Source organism: Mus caroli, unplaced genomic scaffold (assembly GCF_978045245.1).
Source record: "Mus caroli unplaced genomic scaffold, Mus_caroli_1 scaffold_17, whole genome shotgun sequence".
In the NCBI taxonomy this organism is placed as follows: Eukaryota; Metazoa; Chordata; class Mammalia; order Rodentia; family Muridae; genus Mus; species Mus caroli.
In genome coordinates, this window is record NW_028227272.1 from 10,128,583 (window position 1) to 10,150,582 (window position 22,000).

At 44.3% G+C, this 22,000-nt stretch overlaps 1 protein-coding gene across 4 annotated transcripts in view; it reads left to right on the top strand.

The window, feature by feature from the left end:
• Mrtfb (myocardin related transcription factor B) overlaps positions 1-22,000 on the top strand; it is a 167,245-nt gene that overhangs the window by 135,378 nt on the left and 9,867 nt on the right. For all 4 annotated transcript variants that reach the window (XM_029470662.2, XM_021184572.3, XM_021184573.3 and 1 more), the window contains 5 exons: positions 4,449-4,586; positions 15,193-15,455; positions 17,027-17,126; positions 17,601-18,632; positions 20,103-20,258. In XM_029470662.2, the coding sequence (XP_029326522.1) occupies positions 4,449-4,586; positions 15,193-15,455; positions 17,027-17,126; positions 17,601-18,632; positions 20,103-20,258 (1,689 nt within the window). The remainder of the gene's footprint in view (positions 1-4,448; positions 4,587-15,192; positions 15,456-17,026; positions 17,127-17,600; positions 18,633-20,102; positions 20,259-22,000) is intronic.

Sequence of the window (22,000 nt, forward strand, 5' to 3'; positions counted from 1 at the left end):
TGTCTGAAAGCAGCTACATTGTACTCATATGAATAAAATAAATAAATACATCTTTAAAAATATAGACACAGTTTCACTGGGCCAGTGAGATGGCTCAAAGGTACTTGCTGCCAAGTCTGATGATGTAAGTTCTGCCCCTGCAGCCTGCATAGTAGAATGAATGACGTGGCTCCCGAGTGTTACCTCCCAGCCTCCACTGACTGCATGCGCACACACTTACACAGAGAAACTAATTAAATAATGTTTAACACAGAACTTAACCAATAACCCAGCAGTTCTGTTTCCGAGTTGAAAGCAGGAAGTGGGATGTTGTGGCACACACCTATAATCCAGTACTTTGCAAGCTGACCTGGATCTTATAGTAAGACCCTGTCTTAAAAACAAACAACCAAAAAGTTGAAACAAAGAATTAGAGCATATATATTCTGTACAATATACATACCAAGCATTTATATTTGTTTCCTGAGGACAGTATCTTATGGCAAACAGAAAAAGAGCCCTAGTGTGCACAGGGGCTGAATGCAGAAACAAAAGCTACCCTTAGAAAGGAAGGGGTTCTGCACCAACCTCAGCATGAACAAAGCTGAGCATCATACTAAAGGAGCGAGCCAATCACGAAGGGACAGACATGAACTGTGTCCCATCATTGAATTCATAGACAGCAGATAGTGCAGTAGTTACTAGGAGAAGAGAATGGGGCTCATAGAAGGGTGGAGGAGACACCAAGGGTGCCTCTAAATGTGCTTAGTCTTACTGATGCATGTGTGTGTGTCTGTCGGGGTCCAGCTTCTGTAGAGCTCATTACAGGCAGTAATAAGCCACCCAGTCTGGTGGTGAGAACCGGACTCAGATCCTCTGCAGGAACGGTTTGGGTTCTTCACCACTAACCTGTCTCTCCAGCCTCACTCTTGTTTATAGTTTAATGCACACACTTTTTAAAGCAGCACTATATACATGTACCCACACCCACCATGGGTACATTAGAAAGCAGACGCTGGCCTGGGACCCACCAGCTTGTGCTGGTGTCTCTGTGCACTTCTCATGTTCTGCTACTTGGTCTAAAAGTGAAGTGTATGTCATGCAAGGCTGCTGAGGGTAAAACAAAATAATGTTGAAGGTTCCTGAAACAGGACAGTAAACACTATTTCCTTCTCTCAAAACAAAACCAAGGGCTTAAGCTTATAAGTCTATACTATAGAAACAAATAAAAGCTTGTACGTGAAACACTTCACCAAATGAGAATTTACATGCTATATTCAACATACAAAACATGTCTGGGTTTGTATCCATTTCAGTCATTGCTTATTTATCTGTGTGGGAATTGAAATATATAAACAGTAGTCAAAGAACAGTCACAGTTTGAGTTTATTTGCATGCTGTGATCTTCAGCAAGGTCTGGTCTGCATCCTGAATTAAAAGCACATTTATTAGAGATTGAAAAGCTACAACATAAGAAAGGAAGAGCTTTCCAAAGAGCAACACTTGGGCCTTCGTGTAGATTGTACAGGAGAGGCAGCCAGAGCTTGCACTGTGAGGGACTGGGGAGCTGACTCACTCCAGCACTCAGCACTTCTCAGAACACAGTGGCAGAACTTTCCTGTAGCAATTTCTAATAAGAAAAAAGTTAGCTTTAAGGTTAAAAAGTATCTTTTTTTACTTATTTTCAAAATATCCAGTATTTAATATTTTTCTGACATTTCCCTTTGAATAATGTGTTGTATGTACATGTTGGTGTGTATGTACACGTATGTGGAAGCCAGAGGTTGATGTCAAGTGTTGTATATGTTCATGTGAGTGTTTGCGCACACATGTGTGTGTTTGTGTGTGTGCATGTGTCTGTGAGTGTAAGCTAGAGATTAACATTAGGGTCTTCCTCAAATCACTTCGGCCTTACTTTTTGAGATCAGGTCACTCATTGAACCTGCAGCTCACTTACTTGACAAGGCTGACTAACTGAGGAGCTCTGGGTATCCTCTACCTTCCCAGCACTGGGATTACCGAGGCTTGCTTACCGAGGCATACTGTCAGACCTTGCTTTTTTTTTTTTTTTTTTTCATGAATACTCAGTTTCCAAATTCAGGTCCTTGTGCTTACATGGCAAGCAGTACCCCAGCTGAGCCAGTCCCCAGCCCCTGGTGATTTTTTTGATGGTGTTGGGATGAAAGTGAAGATACCAGCAACCATGATCTATACCCTGTGGTGGGAATAGTCACCCTGTGGAATGGAAAGTCAGGTCTGCAACTTCTGCTTATTCTTTAGGAAAATAATTCTGTATCATTAAAGTTAGAAATTCACAAAATGACTGTGGGTTTCGGTGTCATTAGACATTCACCTAGCATTCTTTCTAAGGTGATGTCATATTGCTCAGAGCAGAGAAAGTGTCCTTTGTGACCTGCATATTTTCAACCCTTTCAGAACATGGTTATTTCAAAACCCTGGCACCTGGATTCTTTGGAGAGTTTACCTAATTGGAGCCTAACACCTAGACATGATCTGGGTGTCATTTGGGGAGGATATTTTGGGTCCTTCTGAAGACATGCTACAAAGCCTGACAGAATGCCTGGGCCACTCTGGATCTCTTCTGTCAACTTGTACATCTTCTCATTAGGTACAGAGAGCAGCCACTGCATTTCAGTGGAGAACAGTCACACTGAAGTAGAGATAATGAGAAGACTGCATCTGCTTTAGAGGCTAAAGGAGGCACAGCCTAGGGATGTAGGTCAGAAGACATCCTCACGAGCATCCCCATGCTCTGATGACCCTTCAAGTTGTTAACACTTTACTCTCAAATATATCATGGCTGCCTGTGCTGGTCAGCACACAAGGCAGAATGTATGAACATAAATATGTAATTCAAAATTTAAGCATTTGCTTCTACTTCATATACCAATTATACAAGAGTCAAAGACTGCTCCCTGTAAGACCACCCAGAGATACTTCTTTCTAGATAATAACTAACATAAGGCCACGTCCCGTAAGGAAGTGCCACCTTTTACTTGGCTGGCCACAGGTTTGTCAGGGAGCCAGACATCTTAGTATTGAAGAACACAGGACAGGTCCCTAGAAGCCATTTCTGGATGAAATGAAACTGACCACAGCTTTCTTTACAGAGTTCCTTACAGTAACTTAACATTAATAATCATAAGCAGAAATGAATAGCAGGAGCTGGCCTTAAGGAGAGAGCTGTAGACTTGTGCTCACACAGGCACAGCTGGGCTTGAGGGTGACTGCTAAGGACAAGCCGCAACAGCGCCATTCATCAATTGAACAAATGTTTATTGCTTATTCACACCAGGTTTCAGAGTTGTTGTTGCTAATAGTACTCCAGGTTTTCAGGTTGTTTATTTTAAGGAAGAGAAAAATAGTTTGCTATTTTAAATATTTCCACTAGAGAACTGATTTTGATTGTTGCTATAATGTATTTGAGGGTTGTTCAAGGAACTGAAAGGACAAGTTTGAGCTGTTATTCCTGAAGTCGAGGCCATAGCATATGGCACTGACACATGATGGTGACACTGTCACATGTGAAGTGAAGTACTAGTGAGGAGTGAGACCTTCTGCGGCTTCTTCTGACTTCCACCTCACCCCAGCTCCATGCTGCTGCTCCTTAGGGAGGACAAAGCCCAGCATCTATAAGAGAAGCTCCAGGCTGCAATGAGACAGTCTTCTGGGAATATGTTATTCAGCTGCTCTTTTGAAAGACACAATGTATGTGGTCAGTTAGCATCAGCTCCGAGGCAGAAGTCTGAGGTGTGCAGCACAGTGAAGGCCCTGGGGGTGACAGAAGTCTTCACTGAGATGCTGCCAGCTGCAGGGGGACAGAGCACATCCATTCTCTGAGAGGCCAGACCCTGTCTATCAGGAAAAATGCCATATATTGTTTTGGGTATTTTTATGAGTCTTGACATTTTTTTCCAAAAATAAGGATGGTTCTAACCATATTTTTGAGGGGGAAAAAAAACTTAAAACCACTGCCATCTATCAGTCTAACCTCCCTTAGTCTCAGGTGTCCATTGCTACAGAGGTAAGCAGGTAAATACCGTGCTTCGTCAAGATGGAATCTGCAAGTCCTTTGGATCCTAGGCACAATAGTATATTTTTCTTTGTCTCATGTTTGTAGGCTTGTTTTTATTTTTAACATTTGTAAGATTTTATGCATTTATAGAATTGTGTCACTTACCCCCCCCTTTCCTCCTTCGAGCCCCTCCAACATCCCCACTCTCAAATTGAGAGCCTCTTATGCTTTATCATTACTGCATATATGTATATGTGTATGCTGGTGTGTACAAACATAAAACCAACCTGCTGAGTCCACTTCTGTTGTTTATGTGAGTGTAGCTTGAGGCTGACCACTTTGTACTGGGTAGTCAGGAAAGAGTATTTGGTAATTCCAGTCCTCTTACAGTCACTGATCTCATGACCTTGTCTTTTTCTGCCTTTCCCAACAGTTTACCTCAGTGTCCCCAGCAGTTCCTGAATTCTTGAAAACCCCTCTAACTGCAGACCAGCCTCCCACAAGGTCTACAGCTCCCGTCCTCCCTACAAACACTGTGTCCTCAGCGAAATCTGGCCCAATGCTGGTGAAGGTGGGTACCCAGGACTCCACTCAGTGGCTCTGTCTCAAGCCTATGGACACTAAACAGAATCTTGTGCCTTGACCTCCCACATGCTTTTAACGCAGTCCTTGAAAACTAAACTGTAGTGCTTGATAGGCTGAGTCAGCACATGACCTGTCCTCATGGTAACAGAAAAATGATAAGAGAGCTTGGCTTGCATGACGTGGTGTGCTATGAGGTATGCTTCAGGAATCCTTCCATCAGCAGCCCTGCCCACTCAGCACACTCAGATGACTTGCTTCAGCACAGCACTGGAGGTACAGCCTCACATAGGTGTCTTTTATGACAGCCAGCTTTGGGAATAATTTATGCACAAAGTGAAGAATCTCTCTGGTATCCAGGTATATGCTGCTCAGAGACTCTGGAAAGGTTTTGGGCTAGCCATTTTGTCCAGAAGCACTTGGTATGATCTCAGAGAAGCCCAGTTCATGGCACTGTTCCCCACAGTGCACTTGGCTGAAATAATTCAGTTAGAATAGATATCAAAGGGGGTGGGGGGGGACTTAAATATATAGTACATTTTAAAAGTTCTTAAAGTCCTATAATAAAATGGTAGGAGAGCAAGGAATAATTTAATCATTTTATAGGTAGCTCTTACTAAAATTGGCAGCATACGTGTCTCAGAGCTCTTGAACTATGTAGGATATTACTGTTAGCTAACCTTGCAGTCATGAAGAAACTGATCCTCAAATAAGTTAAGAAGTGGCGTGGCCAGAAAGGTCCAGTCTCCCAGGTTCTACTCCAGCCTTTTGCTGCCCTGATGGTCAGGCAGCACTCAGTTATAGGGCAAAGGCATGCCTTTCAGATGAGTAACATCTTCTCTCCCACCTTCCCACCAAGGCTTTCTGAGGCAGTGGGGATCTAACTCCAGGACACCTTTCCCCAGCTTAGTACTGCAACCAGGAATATCAACAAAGTCACTTCCTAACAGATGTTGCTGTATCTCTGAATGGCACTAAAAGAGCCAGGATGCTAGACTGTCCTTGTCACCTCTCTCCTCCTCTGCTTCCCTAGTGTCTCCTTTTAGGAAGGGCTTTGACTCTGGAAAGAAGCACCAAGGATGACTGTGTAGTCCCAGGGCAGGCAGAGGGAGGGGGTCCGTCAAGGACTCCTGCAGGGAGGCTTGAGTGGTGTGCTGGAGGGTGTGTAATAGCTGAGCAGGCTGAAAGGCAAGTTACAGCCTGGCCAGTTTCTACGGGGTACCTGCTCCCACCACAGCCACCAGCTTCAAGTGCACTGTGTGATGTCCCAAGCACAGATTTATGGAAAAGATGCACACTGAGCTCTTGTGAATCAAGCAGCCTGTTCCATGAGCAGTTTGTAGCCCTGCTATAAAAGTCATGCTACAGAACCATCCTCTCATGGCATGTAGTCTGTGCAGGGAGAGGAAGGCACCTTCCCAGCGAGCATACACTTTACTCTGGCATTCAACAGGAAGGATGTGCCCCAGTGCATTAACAGCTTCAGTCTCTGCTCCGTGCTCTGGGAATGAGCATGTATATGTTGCTTATGCAGAAGATCTAGTCAGTTGTCTGTGACTAAAGCAGCTTAGGAATGATGTCCTCTTATGTCTGGGGCTTTTCATTATTTTTTATTTGTATGAGTATTCATCTTTATGTATATATGTGCACCATGTGAGTGCCCCAAAACCCAGGTGTTCTGCAAGAGCAGCCAGTACTTCTACAGCTGAGCCACCTCGCCAGCCCGCTGTTTTGTTTCATTTTGTTCTTTGTCTTGTTGTGTTTTTTCTTTCTTTTATTGAAAATAGATGTTTTTCTTTTTTTTTTTTGATTTTTAATATTTTTATTACATATTTTCCTCAATTACATTTCCAATGCTATCCCAAAAGTCCCCCATAGCGCCCCCCACTTCCCTACCCACCCATTCCCATTCTTTTGGCCCTGGCATTCCCCTATATTGGGGCATATAAAGTTTGCAAGTCCAATGGGCCTCTCTTTCCATTGATGGCCGACTAGGCCATCTTTCGATACATATGCAGCTAGAGACAAGAGCTCCGGGATTCTGGTTAGTACATCATGTTGTTCCAAAATAGGGTTGCAGATCCCTTTAGCTCCTTGGGTACTTTCTCTAGCTTCTCCATTGGGAGCCCTGTGATACATCCAATAGCTGACTGTGAACATCCACTTCTGTGTTTGCTAGGCCCCGGCATAGTCTCACAAGAGACAGCTATATTTGGGTCCTTTCAGCAAAATCTTGCTAGTGTATGCAATGGTGTCAGCGTTTAGAAGCTGATTATGGGATGGATCCCTGGATACGGCAGTCTCTAAATGGTCCATCCTTTCATCACAGCTACGAACTTTGTCTCTGTAACTCCTTCCCTGGGTGTTTTGTTCCCAATTCTAAGAAGGTGCACAGTGTCCACACTTTGGTCTTCATTCTTCTTGAGTTTCATGCGTTTATCAAATTGTATCTTATATCTTGGGTATCCTAAGTTTTGGGCTAATATCCACTTATCAGTGAATACATATTGTGTGAGTTCTTTTGTGATTGTGTTATTTCACTCAAGATGATGCCCTCCAGGTCCATCCATTTGGCTAGGAATTTCATAAATTCATTCTTTTTAATAGCTGAGTAGTACTCCATTGTGTAAATGTACCATAATTTCTGTATCCATTCCTCTGTTGAGGGACATCTGGGTTCTTTCCAGCTTCTGGCTATTATAAATAGGGCTGCTATGAACATAGTGGAGCATGTGTCCTTTTTACCGGTTGGGACATCTTCTGGATATATGCCCAGGAGAGGTATTGCTGGATCCTCCAATTTTCTGAGGAACCGCCAGACTGATTTCCAGAGTGGTTGTACAAGCTTGCAATCCCACCAACAATGGAGGAGTGTTCCTCTTTCTCCACATCCTCGCCAGCATCTGCTGTCACCTGAATTTTTGATCTTAGCCATTCTGACTGGTGTGAGGTGGAATCTCAGGGTTGTTTTGATTTGCATTTCCCTGATGATTAAGGATGTTGAACATTTTTTCAGGTGTTTCTCTGCCATTCGGTATTCCTCAGGTGAGAATTCTTTGTTCAGTTCTGAGCCCCATTTTTTAATGGGGTTATTTGACTTTCTGGAGTCCACCTTCTTGAGTTCTTTATATATATTGGATATTAGTCCCTTATCTGATTTAGGATAGGTGAAGATCCTTTCCCAATCTGTTGGTGGTTTTTTTGTCTTATTGATGGTGTCTTTAGCCTTGCAGAAGCTTTGTAGTTTCATGAGGTCCCACTTGTCAATTCTCGATCTTACAGCACAAGCCATTACTGTTCTATTCAGGAATTTTTCCCCTGTGCCCATATCTTCAAGGCTTTTCCCCACTTTCTCCTCTATAAGTTTCAGTGTCTCTGGTTTTATGTGAAGTTCCTTGATCCACTTAGACTTGACCTTAGTACAAGGAGATAGGAATGGATCGATTCGCATTCTTCTACATGTTAACAACCAGTTGTGCCAGCACCATTTGTTGAAAATGCTGTCTTTCTTCCACTGGATGTTTTTAGCTCCCTTGTCGAAGATCAAGTGACCATAGGTGTGTGGGTTCATTTCTGGGTCTTCAATTCTATTCCATTGGTCTATTTGTCTGTCACTATACCAGTACCATGCAGTTTTTATCACAATTGCTCTGTAGTAGAGCTTTAGGTCCGGCATGGTGATTCCACCAGAGGTTCTTTTATCCTTGAGAAGAGTTTTTGCTATCCTAGGTTTTTTGTTATTCCAGATGAATTTGCAGATTGCACTTTCTAATTCGTTGAAGAATTGATTTGGAATTTTGATGGGGATTGCATTGAATCTGTAGATTGCTTTTGGCAAGATAGCCATTTTTACAATGTTGATCCTGCCAATCCATGAGCATGGGAGATCTTTCCATCTTCTGAGATCTTCTATAATTTCTTTCTTCAGAGACTTGAAGTTTTTATTATACAGATCTTTCACTTCCTTAGTTAGAGTCACGCCAAGATATTTTATATTATTTGTGACTATTGAGAAGGGTGTTGTTTCCCTAATTTCTTTCTCAGCCTGTTTATTCTTTGTGTAGAGAAAGGCCATTGATTTGTTTGAGTTAATTTTATATCCAGCTACTTCACCAAAGCTGTTGATCAGGCTTAGGAGTTCTCTGGTGGAATTTTTAGGGTCACTTATATATACTATCATATCATCTGCAAAGAGTGATATTTTTACTTCATCTTTTCCAATTTGTATCCCTTTGATCTCCTTTTGTTGTCGAATTGCTCTGGCTAGGACTTCAAGTACAATGTTGAATAGGTATGGAGAAAGTGGACAGCCTTGTCTAGTCCCTGATTTTAGAGGGATTGCTTCAAGCTTCTCACCATTTACTTTGATGTTGGCTACTGGTTTGCTGTAGATTGCTTTTATCATGTTTAGGTATGGGCCTTGAATTCCTGATCTTTCCAAGACTTTTATCATGAATGGGTGTTGGATCTTGTCAAATGCTTTTTCCGCATCTAACGAGATGACCATGTGGTTTTTGTCTTTGAGTTTGTTTATATACTGGATTACGTTGATGGATTTCCGTATATTGAACCATCCCTGCATCCCTGGGATGAAACCTACTTGGTCAGGATGGATGATTGTTTTGATGTGTTCTTGGATTCGGTTAGCAAGAACTTTATTGAGGATTTTTGCATCAATATTCATAAGGGATATTGGTCTGAAGTTTTCTATCTTTGTTGGGTCTTTTTGTGGTTTAGGTATCAGAGTAATTGTGGCTTCATAGAATGAGTTGGGTAGAGTACCTTCTGTTTCTATTTTGTGGAATAGTTTGTGAAGAACTGGGATTAGATCTTCTTTGAAGGTCTGATAGAACTCTGCACTAAACCCATCTGGTCCTGGGCTTTTTTTAGTTGGGAGACTATTAATGACTGCTTCTATTTCTTTGGGGGATATAGGGCTGTTTAGATCATTAACCTGATCTTGATTCAACTTTGGTACCTGGTATCTGTCTAGGAACTTCTCCATTTCATCCAGGTTCTCCAGTTTTGTTGAGTATAGCCTTTGGTAGAAGGATCTGATGGTGTTTTGGATGTCTTCAGGATCTGTTGTTATGTCTCCTTTTTCATTTCTGATTTTGTTAATTAGGATGCTTTCCCTGTGCCCTCTAGTGAGTCTGGCTAAGGGTTTATCTATCTTGTTGATTTTCTCAAAGAACCAGCTCCTTGATTGGTTGATTCTTTGAATAGTTTTTCTTGTTTCCACTTGGTTGATTTCACCCCTGAGTTTGATTATTTCCTGCCGTCTACTCCTCTTGGGTGAATTTGCTTCCTTTTGTTCTAGTGCTTTTAGTTGTGTTGTCAAGCTGCTAATGTGTGCTCTCTCTAGTTTCCTTTTGGAGGCACTCAGAGCTATGAGTTTTCCTCTTAGAAATGCTTTCACATACACTAGCAAGATTTTGCTGAAAGGACCCAAATATAGCTGTCTCTTGTGAGACGATGCCGGGGCCTAGCAAACACAGGAGTGGATGTTCACAGTCAGCTACTGGATGTATCACAGGGCTCCCAATGGAGAAGCTAGAGAAAGTACCCAAGGAGCTAAAGGGATCTGCAACCCTATTTTGGAACAACATGATGTACTAACCAGAACCCCGGAGCTCTTGTCTCTAGCTGCATATGTATCGAAAGATGGCCTAGTCGGCCATCAATGGAAAGAGAGGCCCATTGGACTTGCAAACTTTATATGCCCCAATATAGGGGAATGCCAGGGCCAAAAGAATGGGAATGGGTGGGTAGGGAAGTGGGGGGCGCTATGGGGGACTTTTGGGATAGCATTGGAAATGTAATTGAGGAAAATATGTAATAAAAATATTAAAAATCAAAAAAAAAAAAAGAAATGCTTTCATTGCGTCCCATAAGTTTGGGTATGTTGTGGCTTCATTTTCATTGAACTCTAAAAAGTCCTTAATTTCTTTCTTTATTCCTTCCTTGACCAAGGTATCATTGAGAAGAGTGTTGTTCAGTTTCCACGTGAAGGTTGGCTTTCTATTATTTATTTTGTTATTGAAGATCAGCCTTAGTCCATGGTGATCTGATAGGATGCATGGGACAATTTCAATATTTTTGTATCTGTTGAGGCCTGTTTTGTGACCAATTATGTGGTCAATTTTGGAGAAGGTACCATGAGGTGCTGAGAAGAAGGTATATCCTTTTGTTTTAGGATAGAATGTTCTGTAGATATCTGCCAGATCCATTTGATTCATAATTTCTCTTAGTTTCTCTGTGTCCCTGTTTAGTTTCTGTTTCCATGATCTGTCCATTGGTGAAAGTGGTGTGTTGAAGTCTCCCACTATTATTGTATGAGGTGCAATGTGTGCTTTGAGATTTACTAAAGTTTCTTTAATGAATGTGGCTGCCTTTGTATTTGGAGCATAGATATTCAGGATTGATAGTTCCTCTTGGAGGATTTTACCTTTGATGAGTATGAAGTGTCCCTCCCTGTCTTTTTTAATGACTTTGGGTTGGAAGTCAATCTTATCAGATATTAGAATGGCTACTCCAGCTTGTTTCTTCATGCCATTTGCTTGGAAAATTGTTTTCCAGCCTTTCATTCTGAGGTAGTGTCTATCCTTTTCTCTGAGATGAGTTTCCTGTAAGCAGCAAAATGTTGGGTCTTGTTTGTGTAGCCAGTTTGTTAGTCTATGTCTTTTTATCGGGGAGTTGAGTCCATTGATATTAAGAGATATTAAGGAAAAGTAATTGTTGTTTCCTGTTATTTTTGTTGTTAAAGTTGGCATTTTGTTCTTCTGGCTGTCTTCTTTTAGGTTTGTTGAGGGATTACCTTCTTGTTGTTTCTAGGGCGTGGTTCCTGTCCTTGTATTGGTTTTTTTTTGTTATTATCCTTTGAAGGGCTGGATTCGTGGAGAGATAATGTGTGAATTTGGTTTTGTCGTGGAATACTTTGGTTTCTCCATCTATGTTAATTGAGAGTTTGGCTGGGTATAGTAGCCTGGGCTGGAATTTGTGTTCTTTTAGTGTCTGTATAACATCCGTCCAGGATCTTCTGGCTTTCATAGTCTCTGGTGAAAAATCTGGTGTAATTCTGATAGGCTTGCCTTTATATGTTACTTGGCCTTTTTCTCTTACTGCTTTTAGTATTCTATCTTTATTTAGAGCATTTGTTGTTCTGATTATTATGTGTCGGGAGGTATTTCTTTTGTGGTCCAGTCTATTTGGAGTTCTGTAGGCTTCTTGTATGTTCATGGGCATCTCTTTCTTTAGATTTGGGAAGTTTTCTTCTATAATTTTGTTGAAGATGTTTGCTGGTCCTTTGAGTTGAAAATCTTCATTCTCATCCACTCCTATTATCCGTAGGTTTGGTCTTCTCATTGTGTCCTGTATTTCTTGGATGTTTTGAGTTAGGATCTTTTTGCATTTTACATTTTCCTTGATTGTTGTGCCGATGTTCTCTATGGAATCTTCTGCACCTGAGATTCTCTCTTCCATCTCTTGTATTCTGTTGCTGATGCTCGTATCTATGGTTCCAGATTTCTTTCCTAGGGTTTCTATCTCCAGTGTTGCCTCATTTTGGGTTTTCTTTATTGTGTCTACTTCCCTTTTTAGGTCTAGTATGGTTTTGTTCATTTCCATCATCTGTTTGGATGTGTTTTCCTGTTTTTCTGTAAGGACTTCTACCTGTTTGATTATGTTATCCTGTTTTTCTTTAAGGATTTGTAACTCTTTAGCAGTGTTCTCCTGCAATTCTTTAAGGGATTTTTGTGCTTCCTCTTTAGTGTCTTCTGCCTGTTTAGCATTGTTCTCCTGTATTTCTTTAAGTGTGTTATTAAAGTCCTTCTTGAACTCCTCTACCATCATCAGGAGATATGCTTTTAGATCCGTGTCTAGCTTTTCCGGTGTGTGGGGTGCCCTGGACTGGGCGAAGTGGGGGTGCTGGGTTCTGATGATGGTGAGTGGTCTTGGTTTCTGTTAGTAAGATTATTACGTTTACCTTTCGCCATCTGGTAATCTCTGGGGTTAGTTGTTATCGTTGTCACTGTTTAAAGATTGGAGCAGAAGCTGTGTTCCACTCACCAGCAGTCTCAAAATCCTGCGGCGGGGGTCGTGGGTAGCTGACGGTACCCCGGTGCTGGTCCAGCCGGAAGAGGCCTGTGGTCCTACTCAGGCCGGTTTTCTGCTTCCCTAACTAATGCAGTCTCTGGTCCCGCGTGCAATTGGATTGGAGCAGAAGCTGTGTTCCACTCACCAGAAGTCTTAAGATCTTGTGGTGGGTGTTGTGGGTAGCTGGCGAGTGTCAGCCGACCCTGCGCCCCAGTTGCCCCGGTGCTTTTCTGACCGGAAGAGGCTTGTGGCCCTATGTAGGCCGGATTTCTCTCTCCCCAACCAGAGCAGTCTCAGGTCCCGCGTGATTGGACTGGAGCAGAAGCTGTGTTCCACTCACCAGCAGTCCCAAAATCCTGCGGCGGGGCTCGTGGGTAGCTGGCGGGTGTCAGGCAACCCTGCGCTCCAGCTACCCCGGCGCTGATCCGGCCGGATGAGGCCTGTGGTCCTACTCAGGCCAGTTTCTGCTTCCCTAACTAATGCAGTCTCAGGTCCCGCGCGCAATTGGATTGGAGCAGAAGCTGTGTTCCACTCTCCAGAAGTCTTAAGATCCTGTGGCGGGTGTTGTGGGTAGCTGGCGAGTGTCAGCCGACCCTGCGCCCCAGCTGCCCCGGTGCTTTTCTGACCGGAAGAGGCTTGTGGCCCTATGTAGGCCGGATTTCTCTCTCCCCAACCAGAGCAGTCTCAGGTCCCGCGTGATTGGACTGGAGCAGAAGCTGTGTTCCACTCACCAGCAGTCCCAAAATCCTGCGGCGGGGGTCGTGGGTAGCTGGCGGGTGTCAGGCAACCCTGCGCTCCAGCTACCCCGGCGCTGATCCGGCCGGATGAGGCCTGTGGCCCTACTCAGGCCGGTTTCTGCTTCCCTAACTAATGCAGTCTCAGGTCCCGCGCGCAATTGGATTGGAGCAGAAGCTGTGCTCCACTCACCAGAAGTCTTAAGATCCTGTGGCGGGTGTTGTGGGTAGCTGGCGAGTGTCAGCCGACCCTGCGCCCCAGCTGCCCCGGTCTAGATGTTTTTCAAATGATATATTTCAATCAAAGTTTCCCCTCTCCCAATTCCTCAAGATTCTCCCCATCTTTCCTCCCTAAACTCTTTCTGTCTCTCATTAGAAACAGGCATCTAAAGAATAATAAGATAAAACAAAAATAAACCAGAATAGCCAAACAAACTTGCTCTGTTTTTTATTGGTTTTCTTTCAGATGAAGTTGTAGTGTGGATACCAAAAGGCAGAGAATGGTCTGATGATCTTGAAACTGAAAAGAACAATGCAGGAAAAGCTGCCTTGTCAACCATAAGACAGGGCAAGAGTATCTTATCCCCACCAGCTTACAGATAAATGAGACTCAGACTGTGGTTGCTTTATTTGCCCTTGACAATTACTGGGTGGTTACCCCTAGTCTACTCTTCTACCTGCTGGCCTGGCTACCTCCCCAGCAGTGTACCCCAGATACCTGCTGTTTCTCCTGGCCGTGTGCTCATCATCCATCTGCCCTCATGGCGACTTCCTTCTCCTCTTCTCAAGGCTGTCTCCCCCAACCAGGTCACTCCAAACCTAAATTCCTCCAGTAATTAGCTGTAGCCAAGCTCACTTAAGCAATGGTTTTAAATCAAAGAACAATGTTTGTACAACAAAAACTTATGTAAACTTGAGAAGTCACTGTAGGCATAGGCCTGCTGATATACAATTTAGTATTACAATACATGGCAACAGACCAAACCTCAACACTTAGTATTTTGAATTATTTTCCTTAAAACTGTCTTATTCTCACTAGAAGGAAGCATTTCTAATGTCACACTATAATAGTGACATTAATCATTCCCTTATTACACTTGCAGTATACAACCTGCTTCTTAGTAGGAGATACTATACATGCGTATCTTTGTGTCTCTATGCAGGAAGCCCAGAGTAGATGTCTGGTATTTGTATCAGCAGTGCCAGACCAACCATCTTGGCTGAGCCAAGGGAGCCATGTAGAATGAAAATCTTTAAATCAAACTAAGTCTGCATTTGTCTTTGTGGTTCTTTGTTTTGAGATAGGGTCTTATGTAACCTACAGAGCCTCAGACTCTGTAGCCAAGGCTGACCTTAAACTCCTGATCCTCCTGTTCCTCCTTCTGAGTGCTGGAATTGCAGGCCAGGTCAGTGGTTCCTGAAATGTATTTCATGTATTCCTTGCCAAGGCCATGCAGGACTGTCTAAGACACTCTGCTGTTTTCCTTGTCAATCACTAAGACATGCTATCATGTATGTTTCACTCTCCTGGACTGACACCCCCCCCCCCCCCCCATGAATAGATAGATGGGTTTATTAGCAGTAAGTTTGAAACTCTTGCTTTAAGCAAGGGTACTACATAGTTATATCAGGAACAGACATTTCCTACACTGTCAAATATATAAAAGTTCCTTTGCACTTTCAACACTGATCAACAAGCAGATTCAGTCCATGTCACTCTGACATGTCTTAAAATGTTTTCCTTTTTATTATTTCCTCCAAAATCAGCAAAGCCATCCGAAGAATCCAAACGACAAACACCGTAGCAAAAAATGCAAAGATCCGAAACCCCGAGTGAAGAAGCTTAAGTACCACCAGTACATCCCACCCAACCAGAAAGGGGAGAAGAGTGAGCCGCAGATGGACTCCAACTATGCCCGCCTGCTCCAGCAGCAGCAGCTCTTCCTACAGCTGCAGATCCTGAGCCAGCAGCAGCAGCAACAGCAGCAGCAGCACTACAACTACCAGACCATCCTACCTGCACCCATCAAGTAAGCTGTGCTCAGGGATTTGTCCTGGTGTGGCTTGTATCCGGCTTTGGGAGGATCCCGAGTTACAGAAGGTTGGGTATGCCCAAGTACTCTGCTCAGGGACCACCCTCACTTGGCTGTGGACCAGGCTTTCCACACAGTGTAAAAATCCCACAGCCATTGTGGCCTGCCATCTAGTCTCTAAGCCTTTCACAACCATTCAGCACCCATCAGTATCAACTGCTGTGAGAAAACCCTCAGGATGCATACCCTCCTGCAGGGAAGGCGCAAGGGCAGAAAGGGAGGAATGAGGGGAAGGCTTGTGGAAAGTTCCACATGGAAAGCTCTTCCAAACAGGGAAAAAGAACAGCAGCAAGGGACCATAATCAGTTCCTAAGGCAGGTGAAAGGAGTAAGTAAGGAGAGCTGTCTGCAGTAGACTCTGTTCCACGTGGCAGACAGTGCAGTGTCTTAGGCAGTGGGAACTGGGTAAGACTGAAGCATTAAAGACAACAGTTGGATGCTGATAGTGAAGGAGCCTGGAAATGTTCAGGGACAGAGGGGCCATGACGAGGTAGTGACTGGATGGGTCAGACGTGATATACAGGGAATGGTCTGCATGCCCAGGACCAGAGAAGGATGGCATTTGTACAGCTTGAAACCTGGCCTTAGGGCCAGAGCAGGCAAGTTTGTACCCTCAACTCATTGACTGAAAATTTTTTTTAAATATTTATCCCAGTATGTTTTTTCTGAATAGAAAACCCCATCTTTCACTTAACACTTACCCACCTGGAGATGAGACTAAAAAAAGACAGAAAGCTTGTCATTAGAAAAATACTCTTTGAGTAAGGTGTTCAGTAAGACTGGACACCACTGGCCCTATAGGCCAGGCTAGCTTCTTAGGAACCCCACTAAAAGATGCTGCTATAAAATAATAGCTCCTTATAGGGGATGATTATCAGTTTGCTTCTCCTAAGATGAAGATGTCACAATGAAGACTAAATCCTCTGGTAATGTCAACCATATTGTGAAGCATATGCTTAAAACATGAGCGTGTGGAAATGGGAAAGCACAGTATAGCTGTTACTCAAACTTCATGGCAAGGTTGATTCAGAAAATACCCAGGAATGCTCCCTGTGGGGACAATATTGAATGGCAGTAAAACAAAGAGCACAGATAGAGTTCTTCCAAATCTAAGATGAGACATAAGACTCTCATCATTTCACCCAGACCTTGGAGAACTTCATTTCTAAGTCTTAACTGCATCACATCAGGAAGTGCTGAAAGGCGCCGCTGTGACCATGGTCGCTGCTAACGGACAGCATATGCCTCGGCTCTCCTTGCAAGGGTACCTGAGCCGATCCCAGCCCTTTGCCCTTTCTGCATAAAGCACAGAGTGACCTTCTAAATGTCCTCCACACACAGAGGGAGCTTCTAGGGATTTGACTGGAGTAGGATGCATTTGACATTTCCACAATACTAAGTTTTCCTGTCTGTATCCGAAGTTGATTCTCCTTGTAAGCTGACAGATTGCTTATAGACTGGAACCTAGACCGAGCTTGACGTAAGCTCTGATTTCTTTTTTTCTTGAAGAACTGACAAGAACAGCAGCAGCAGCAGTAACAGCAGCAGCAGCAGCAGCATGCCGGCGAGGAGGCCAGGACCACTGCCCTCCAGCTTGGATGACTTAAAGGTGACAACTCTACCTCTAGCTCCTCACCCCTGAGTGCCTTCCTTGCACATGAGCAGGTGGCCAGGTTTGCCTGTCATGTGCCAGTTGTCTATAGATGGACAACTTTAGCAGTGCACTGCCACCGTTTATGGAAGTGTTTTTCTTTTATTCCCCTAGGTGTTAAATTTCAAATAGTTGATACTAATTCTCATTTACTGACCATGTGCCTTATTTGAGCACCCAGAGAAGAGATCACTTCTCTGCAGTAATTACTGCAATATCACCTGTTTTATAGTTACTGCTAACAGGCTTCTGCGCCTCCTCTGTAGACTTAAGTTATCCCAGTGTGTACAAATGGAGAAAGTCTGTTTATGTGTCAGGTCCAGACATCTATTGGGAGTGTCACCATCCATCTGTGGGCCACGGAGGTATGTTCTGGTGTTTTTTGTGTGGGAGACTCAGAAAACCAAGCACCTGATCTGCTTTTGCCTCCAGGTGTCAGAGCTGAAGACAGAACTCAAACTGAGGGGTCTGCCAGTGTCAGGAACTAAACCAGACCTCATCGAACGCCTGAAACCCTACCAGGAAGTGACCAGTAGTAACCTTGCCACTGGCAGTATTGTGGCAGTGTCATCAGCAGCCATTGTCACCAGTAACCCAGAGGTCACGGTGGCACTGCCAGTCACAACACTGCATAATGCTGTAACAAGCTCTGTGTCCACTTTCAAGGCAGACTTAGCACTTCCTGCACCCAGCAGTGTGCCCCATGTTGAAAATGCCCATTCTCCTCTGCCCATCTCCCCATCACCCTCTGAGCAGTCCAGTCTTAGTACCGATGACACAAACATGACAGACACCTTCACAGAGATCATGACTATGATGTCACCTTCCCAGTTCTTGTGTTCATCTCCCCTGAGGGTGGTGAGCCATGACGACAGCCTGAGCCCTTCCAGTAGCACCCTGTCAACTCTAGAACTGGATGCTGCTGAAAAGGACCGCAAACTTCAGGAGAAGGAGAGACAGATTGAAGAACTGAAGAGGAAACTGGAACAAGAACAGAAGCTTGTGGAGGTCCTCAAGATGCAGCTTGAGGTGGAAAAACGTGGGCAGCAGCGACCACCAGACCCTCAGCCCAGTGACCCCCCACATCCCTTTAATACATCAGATCCGAAACATGGCAGTGTTGGGTCCTCCATCAAGGATGAAGCCTCACTCCCTGACTGCTCCAGCCCCCAGCAGCCCATCACAGTGCCTGGCCACTCTGTAGGCCAGCCCATCTCCACAGGTAGCCAGACCCTAGTTGCCAAAAAGACTGTGGTCGTCAAGCAAGAGGTCCCCATGGCCCAAGCAGAGCAGCAGAACGTTGTCTCGCAGTTCTACCTTAGTTCCCAGGGACAGCCACCTGCCCTTGTTGCTCAGCCTCAGGCCTTACTGACCACACAGACAACTCAGCTGCTGCTGCCCGTGTCCATCCAGGGCTCAAATGTTACTTCAGTGCAACTCCCAGTAGGCAGCCTCCAACTCCAGGTATGAAGTGTGCTTCACAGTGTTGCCTGATAGCAAATACTGCAGCTAGCTCTGAGCTGTTGTGCAGCTACTGTGGGCTACAGTTTTGGAAGGCGTGGTGTGGGTGTGGGGGAGAGGAGGAAGGGTTGGTCTGGCTAGCACTGTGTTTACATCATAAAAACCAGCAGGGTGGCCTCCTGTTCTATTCCCTGTTCTCTTGGATGCAGAATGCGCCTGCAGGGCTGTTGAGAGCACACACTGCTCTCAAAGCAGACTCAGGTTCAGTTCCTAGCAACCGCATCAGGCAGGTCAGCTGTCTAATTCAGTTCCAGGAGATCCTATGCCCTCTGATTTCTTTGGGGACCTGCACACATGTGCACAAGGCACCCAGACATAGAAATGCATATTTAAAGATTAATGGCATTATCGTAGGCTGTGTGCCTTGAACACTTCACTCTCTGCCCTGGTTCCAAGTGACATTCCATTTCTAGGAGCCCGGGGACAGATATGAAATGTAATCCCATGTCTTCTAGCTGGGGATGGTGGCAGGAGTCACATGCCTGTTCTTGGGAGGTGCCATTTATATAAGAATGCTTCAGCTGAGGAAAACATGAAGTGGGGTTGTTCTGACTGCAGAGACCTGCAGATTGGCTCTGTTGCTGTATAGTGTACTTCTGGCGGACCTTACCTAGATGTGGTCATAAGGAAAACAAGCCATTGATCCAGTGCTTCAGCTTTAATCTGCCCAGTACCCGTGGCAGGAGTCAGTACCCAAACACCCTCAACAAGTGTACAGCAATCCAACGCCCTGCTTTGTGTGCAGCAGTGTGCAGAGTACGCATGAGTTAGAAGCCTACTCTAAACGTGTGTTAGGTTGCCAGTGGATCCAAATCCTTTGTTGCCATTGATACAAGAAGAAAACCTGTTTTCTACTGGGCCTGTATACAGCTGTATGCCCAGCATCTCTGGCTATTCCTAGACTGTGTATACTATAAGCTTAAAAGCAATTCTGTAGGTTGTTGGGTATCATGGGTTACAGACCTATAATGTGTAGAGCTGTCTTGTTTCATTATCTGCTTTCAAAACTTTTCAAGTGAAATCTTAGCCACCTTAAGGAACAGTGAGGTTAAATAGACAGCTGTCTGACATTTGTCACTGGTTTAGGATTGTCATCGAACTCACTCAGGGAAAGTTGATAGAAGTCCCAGCATGTTGTTTGGGTCGGTGACTGTAGATATTGAAGCACTGTGTTTCTCAGGAAGCTAGACAATTTTGAACCCGAGTCCCCATCTCCAGGGAAGTACAGAGGGGTGACAGAGAAAGGGAAAAATTGCTAAAGATCAGATGCATACAGATGGACCAAAGTGTGTGACTATAACCATTGTGTCATGTCAGCTTAGCTGTGTATCCCGAAGCAAACGGTTACACTGTGTTATAAACTCAATTCCAGATGTGCTTCTTGACACTAAGATTAATTTGTTTTCTTCCTAGACCCCAGCACAAGGAAGAGTCCAGGCTCAGCCTCATGTAGCTGCTGCCACTCAGGTCCCAGCTGCAGCCCTGCCCTCAGCACTGCCCTCAGCACTGCCTCAGAAGCAGGAAGCCTTCCCACAGCACGTGCTGGGCCAACCTCAGCCAGTCAGAAAGGTGAGGTGCTTACAGAGAGACCAGTGCTAATCTTTCCTGTCACCTCTCCCCTGTCAGTGAGCATCGTCCCAAAAGCGTGTTCTTTGGGAAGGCTGTAATCCTCAGCCACAGAACAAACCTTGGATCCAAAGCTATTAGAACACAGATATTTTGTCTAGGACTGGGGGAGTTCTTTAGTGTGAAAGATGGTTAAATAGTCCAAGCCTTTTCCAAGTAAGTTCCCAGAGCTTGATTTTATAATTCTGGTAGGGTAGATTTATTGAATTTTGAGGTATATTTCTTTTCTAATTAAATGTGTTGTTCCATGGGGAAAGGTAGTTGAAGATTAAAAAAAGATATTTCTGGAGCCGGGCGTGGTGGCGCACGCCTTTAATCCCAGCACTCGGGAGGCAGAGGCAGGCGGATTTCTGAGTTCGAGGCCAGCCTGGTCTACAAAGTGAGCTCCAGGACAGCCAGAGCTACACAGAGAAACCCTGTCTCGAAAAACCAAAAAAAAAAAAAAAAAAAAAAAAAAAAAAGCTATTTCTGGGATTTCTCTCTCAAGTTAGAACTTCATAGGTTTTCATCTATAAGAATCTGTGCCACATCATGGAGAAAGAGCTGGGAGGTCAGGTGTCACATACCATCACTGGGAAGGCTGAGGACAGCGTAAGCTACATAGTCAAACTCTTTCTCAGAAAAGGGGAAAAAAGAGAAAAAGATGTAACCTTAAGGCCTCAAAACAGATGATCTCATCCTGGGTCTTAGGCTGAGCTTTGATCTTGAACAGGTAATTAGGCACCGTGTTCTGTAAGCTTAGGTAATCCTGAACCACGGGTGCTGAGACAACAGAGTCCAGCTTACGAACAGCAGCATTGATATGAATGAAAAGGGAAAACGGTCATACATGGCCAAGCTGAGAAACCACAAATGCCACTTTAGTGTAGTTCTCTAAGTTTAAAGGAGGCTCAACTTTCTTCAGTCTAGGGAAGACGGGCCACAGTGATAGACAGTATAAATTAAGGTTTCTCACTTCTCAGAGTCCTGGAATTAGGAGTCATTATTTCCAGAAAGTGATATTTGCCACATAGAAGGAGACTCAAACAGTAAGTGCATTTGGAGAGAGGCATGTGCACTCACGTACTCTCATGGTAAGAAATGTTTACACTGGGGCTGGAGAGTTGCCTAAGTAATTAAGAGCACAGAGTACTCTTCCAAATTCAATTCCCAGCATCCACGTGGCAATTTACAGCTATCCAAGGGAATCTGACACCCATTTCTGATCTTCATGGCACCAGGCATGTACCAGGTACACAGATATACATGCAACACAAAATACCTATACACATACAAATATATCTAACAAAAGAAAGACATATTTGTCCATGGTGACATAAGGGAGAAGCTACTTTATTGGAGGGCATTGGTGATATAAAGTGCACTTCTCATTTTGGTGATAAAGCCAAGCCCTGGAAGACACAGTACTATCTGAGGGATGTAGCCCTTAGTTTATAAACGTCGTTCCCACTATGCCTCTTCATGGAGCTGCAGGGAACACTTGGGAGCTCCGTGGACACTGGTCTCCCTTTGGCCTGCTGACACAAAAAGTGGTTCTTTAGGAGTGAGGTATGATTGCTGCCCACGTGACAGCCATGTTGCTGGGAGGGCTTGAGCGACACCCTCCCAGCAGAGGAAGTCCAGGAGCAGGATTAATGAACTGGAAAATGCTGAGGGAAGAGGTCTGCAGGTGACTCTGTGGGTCC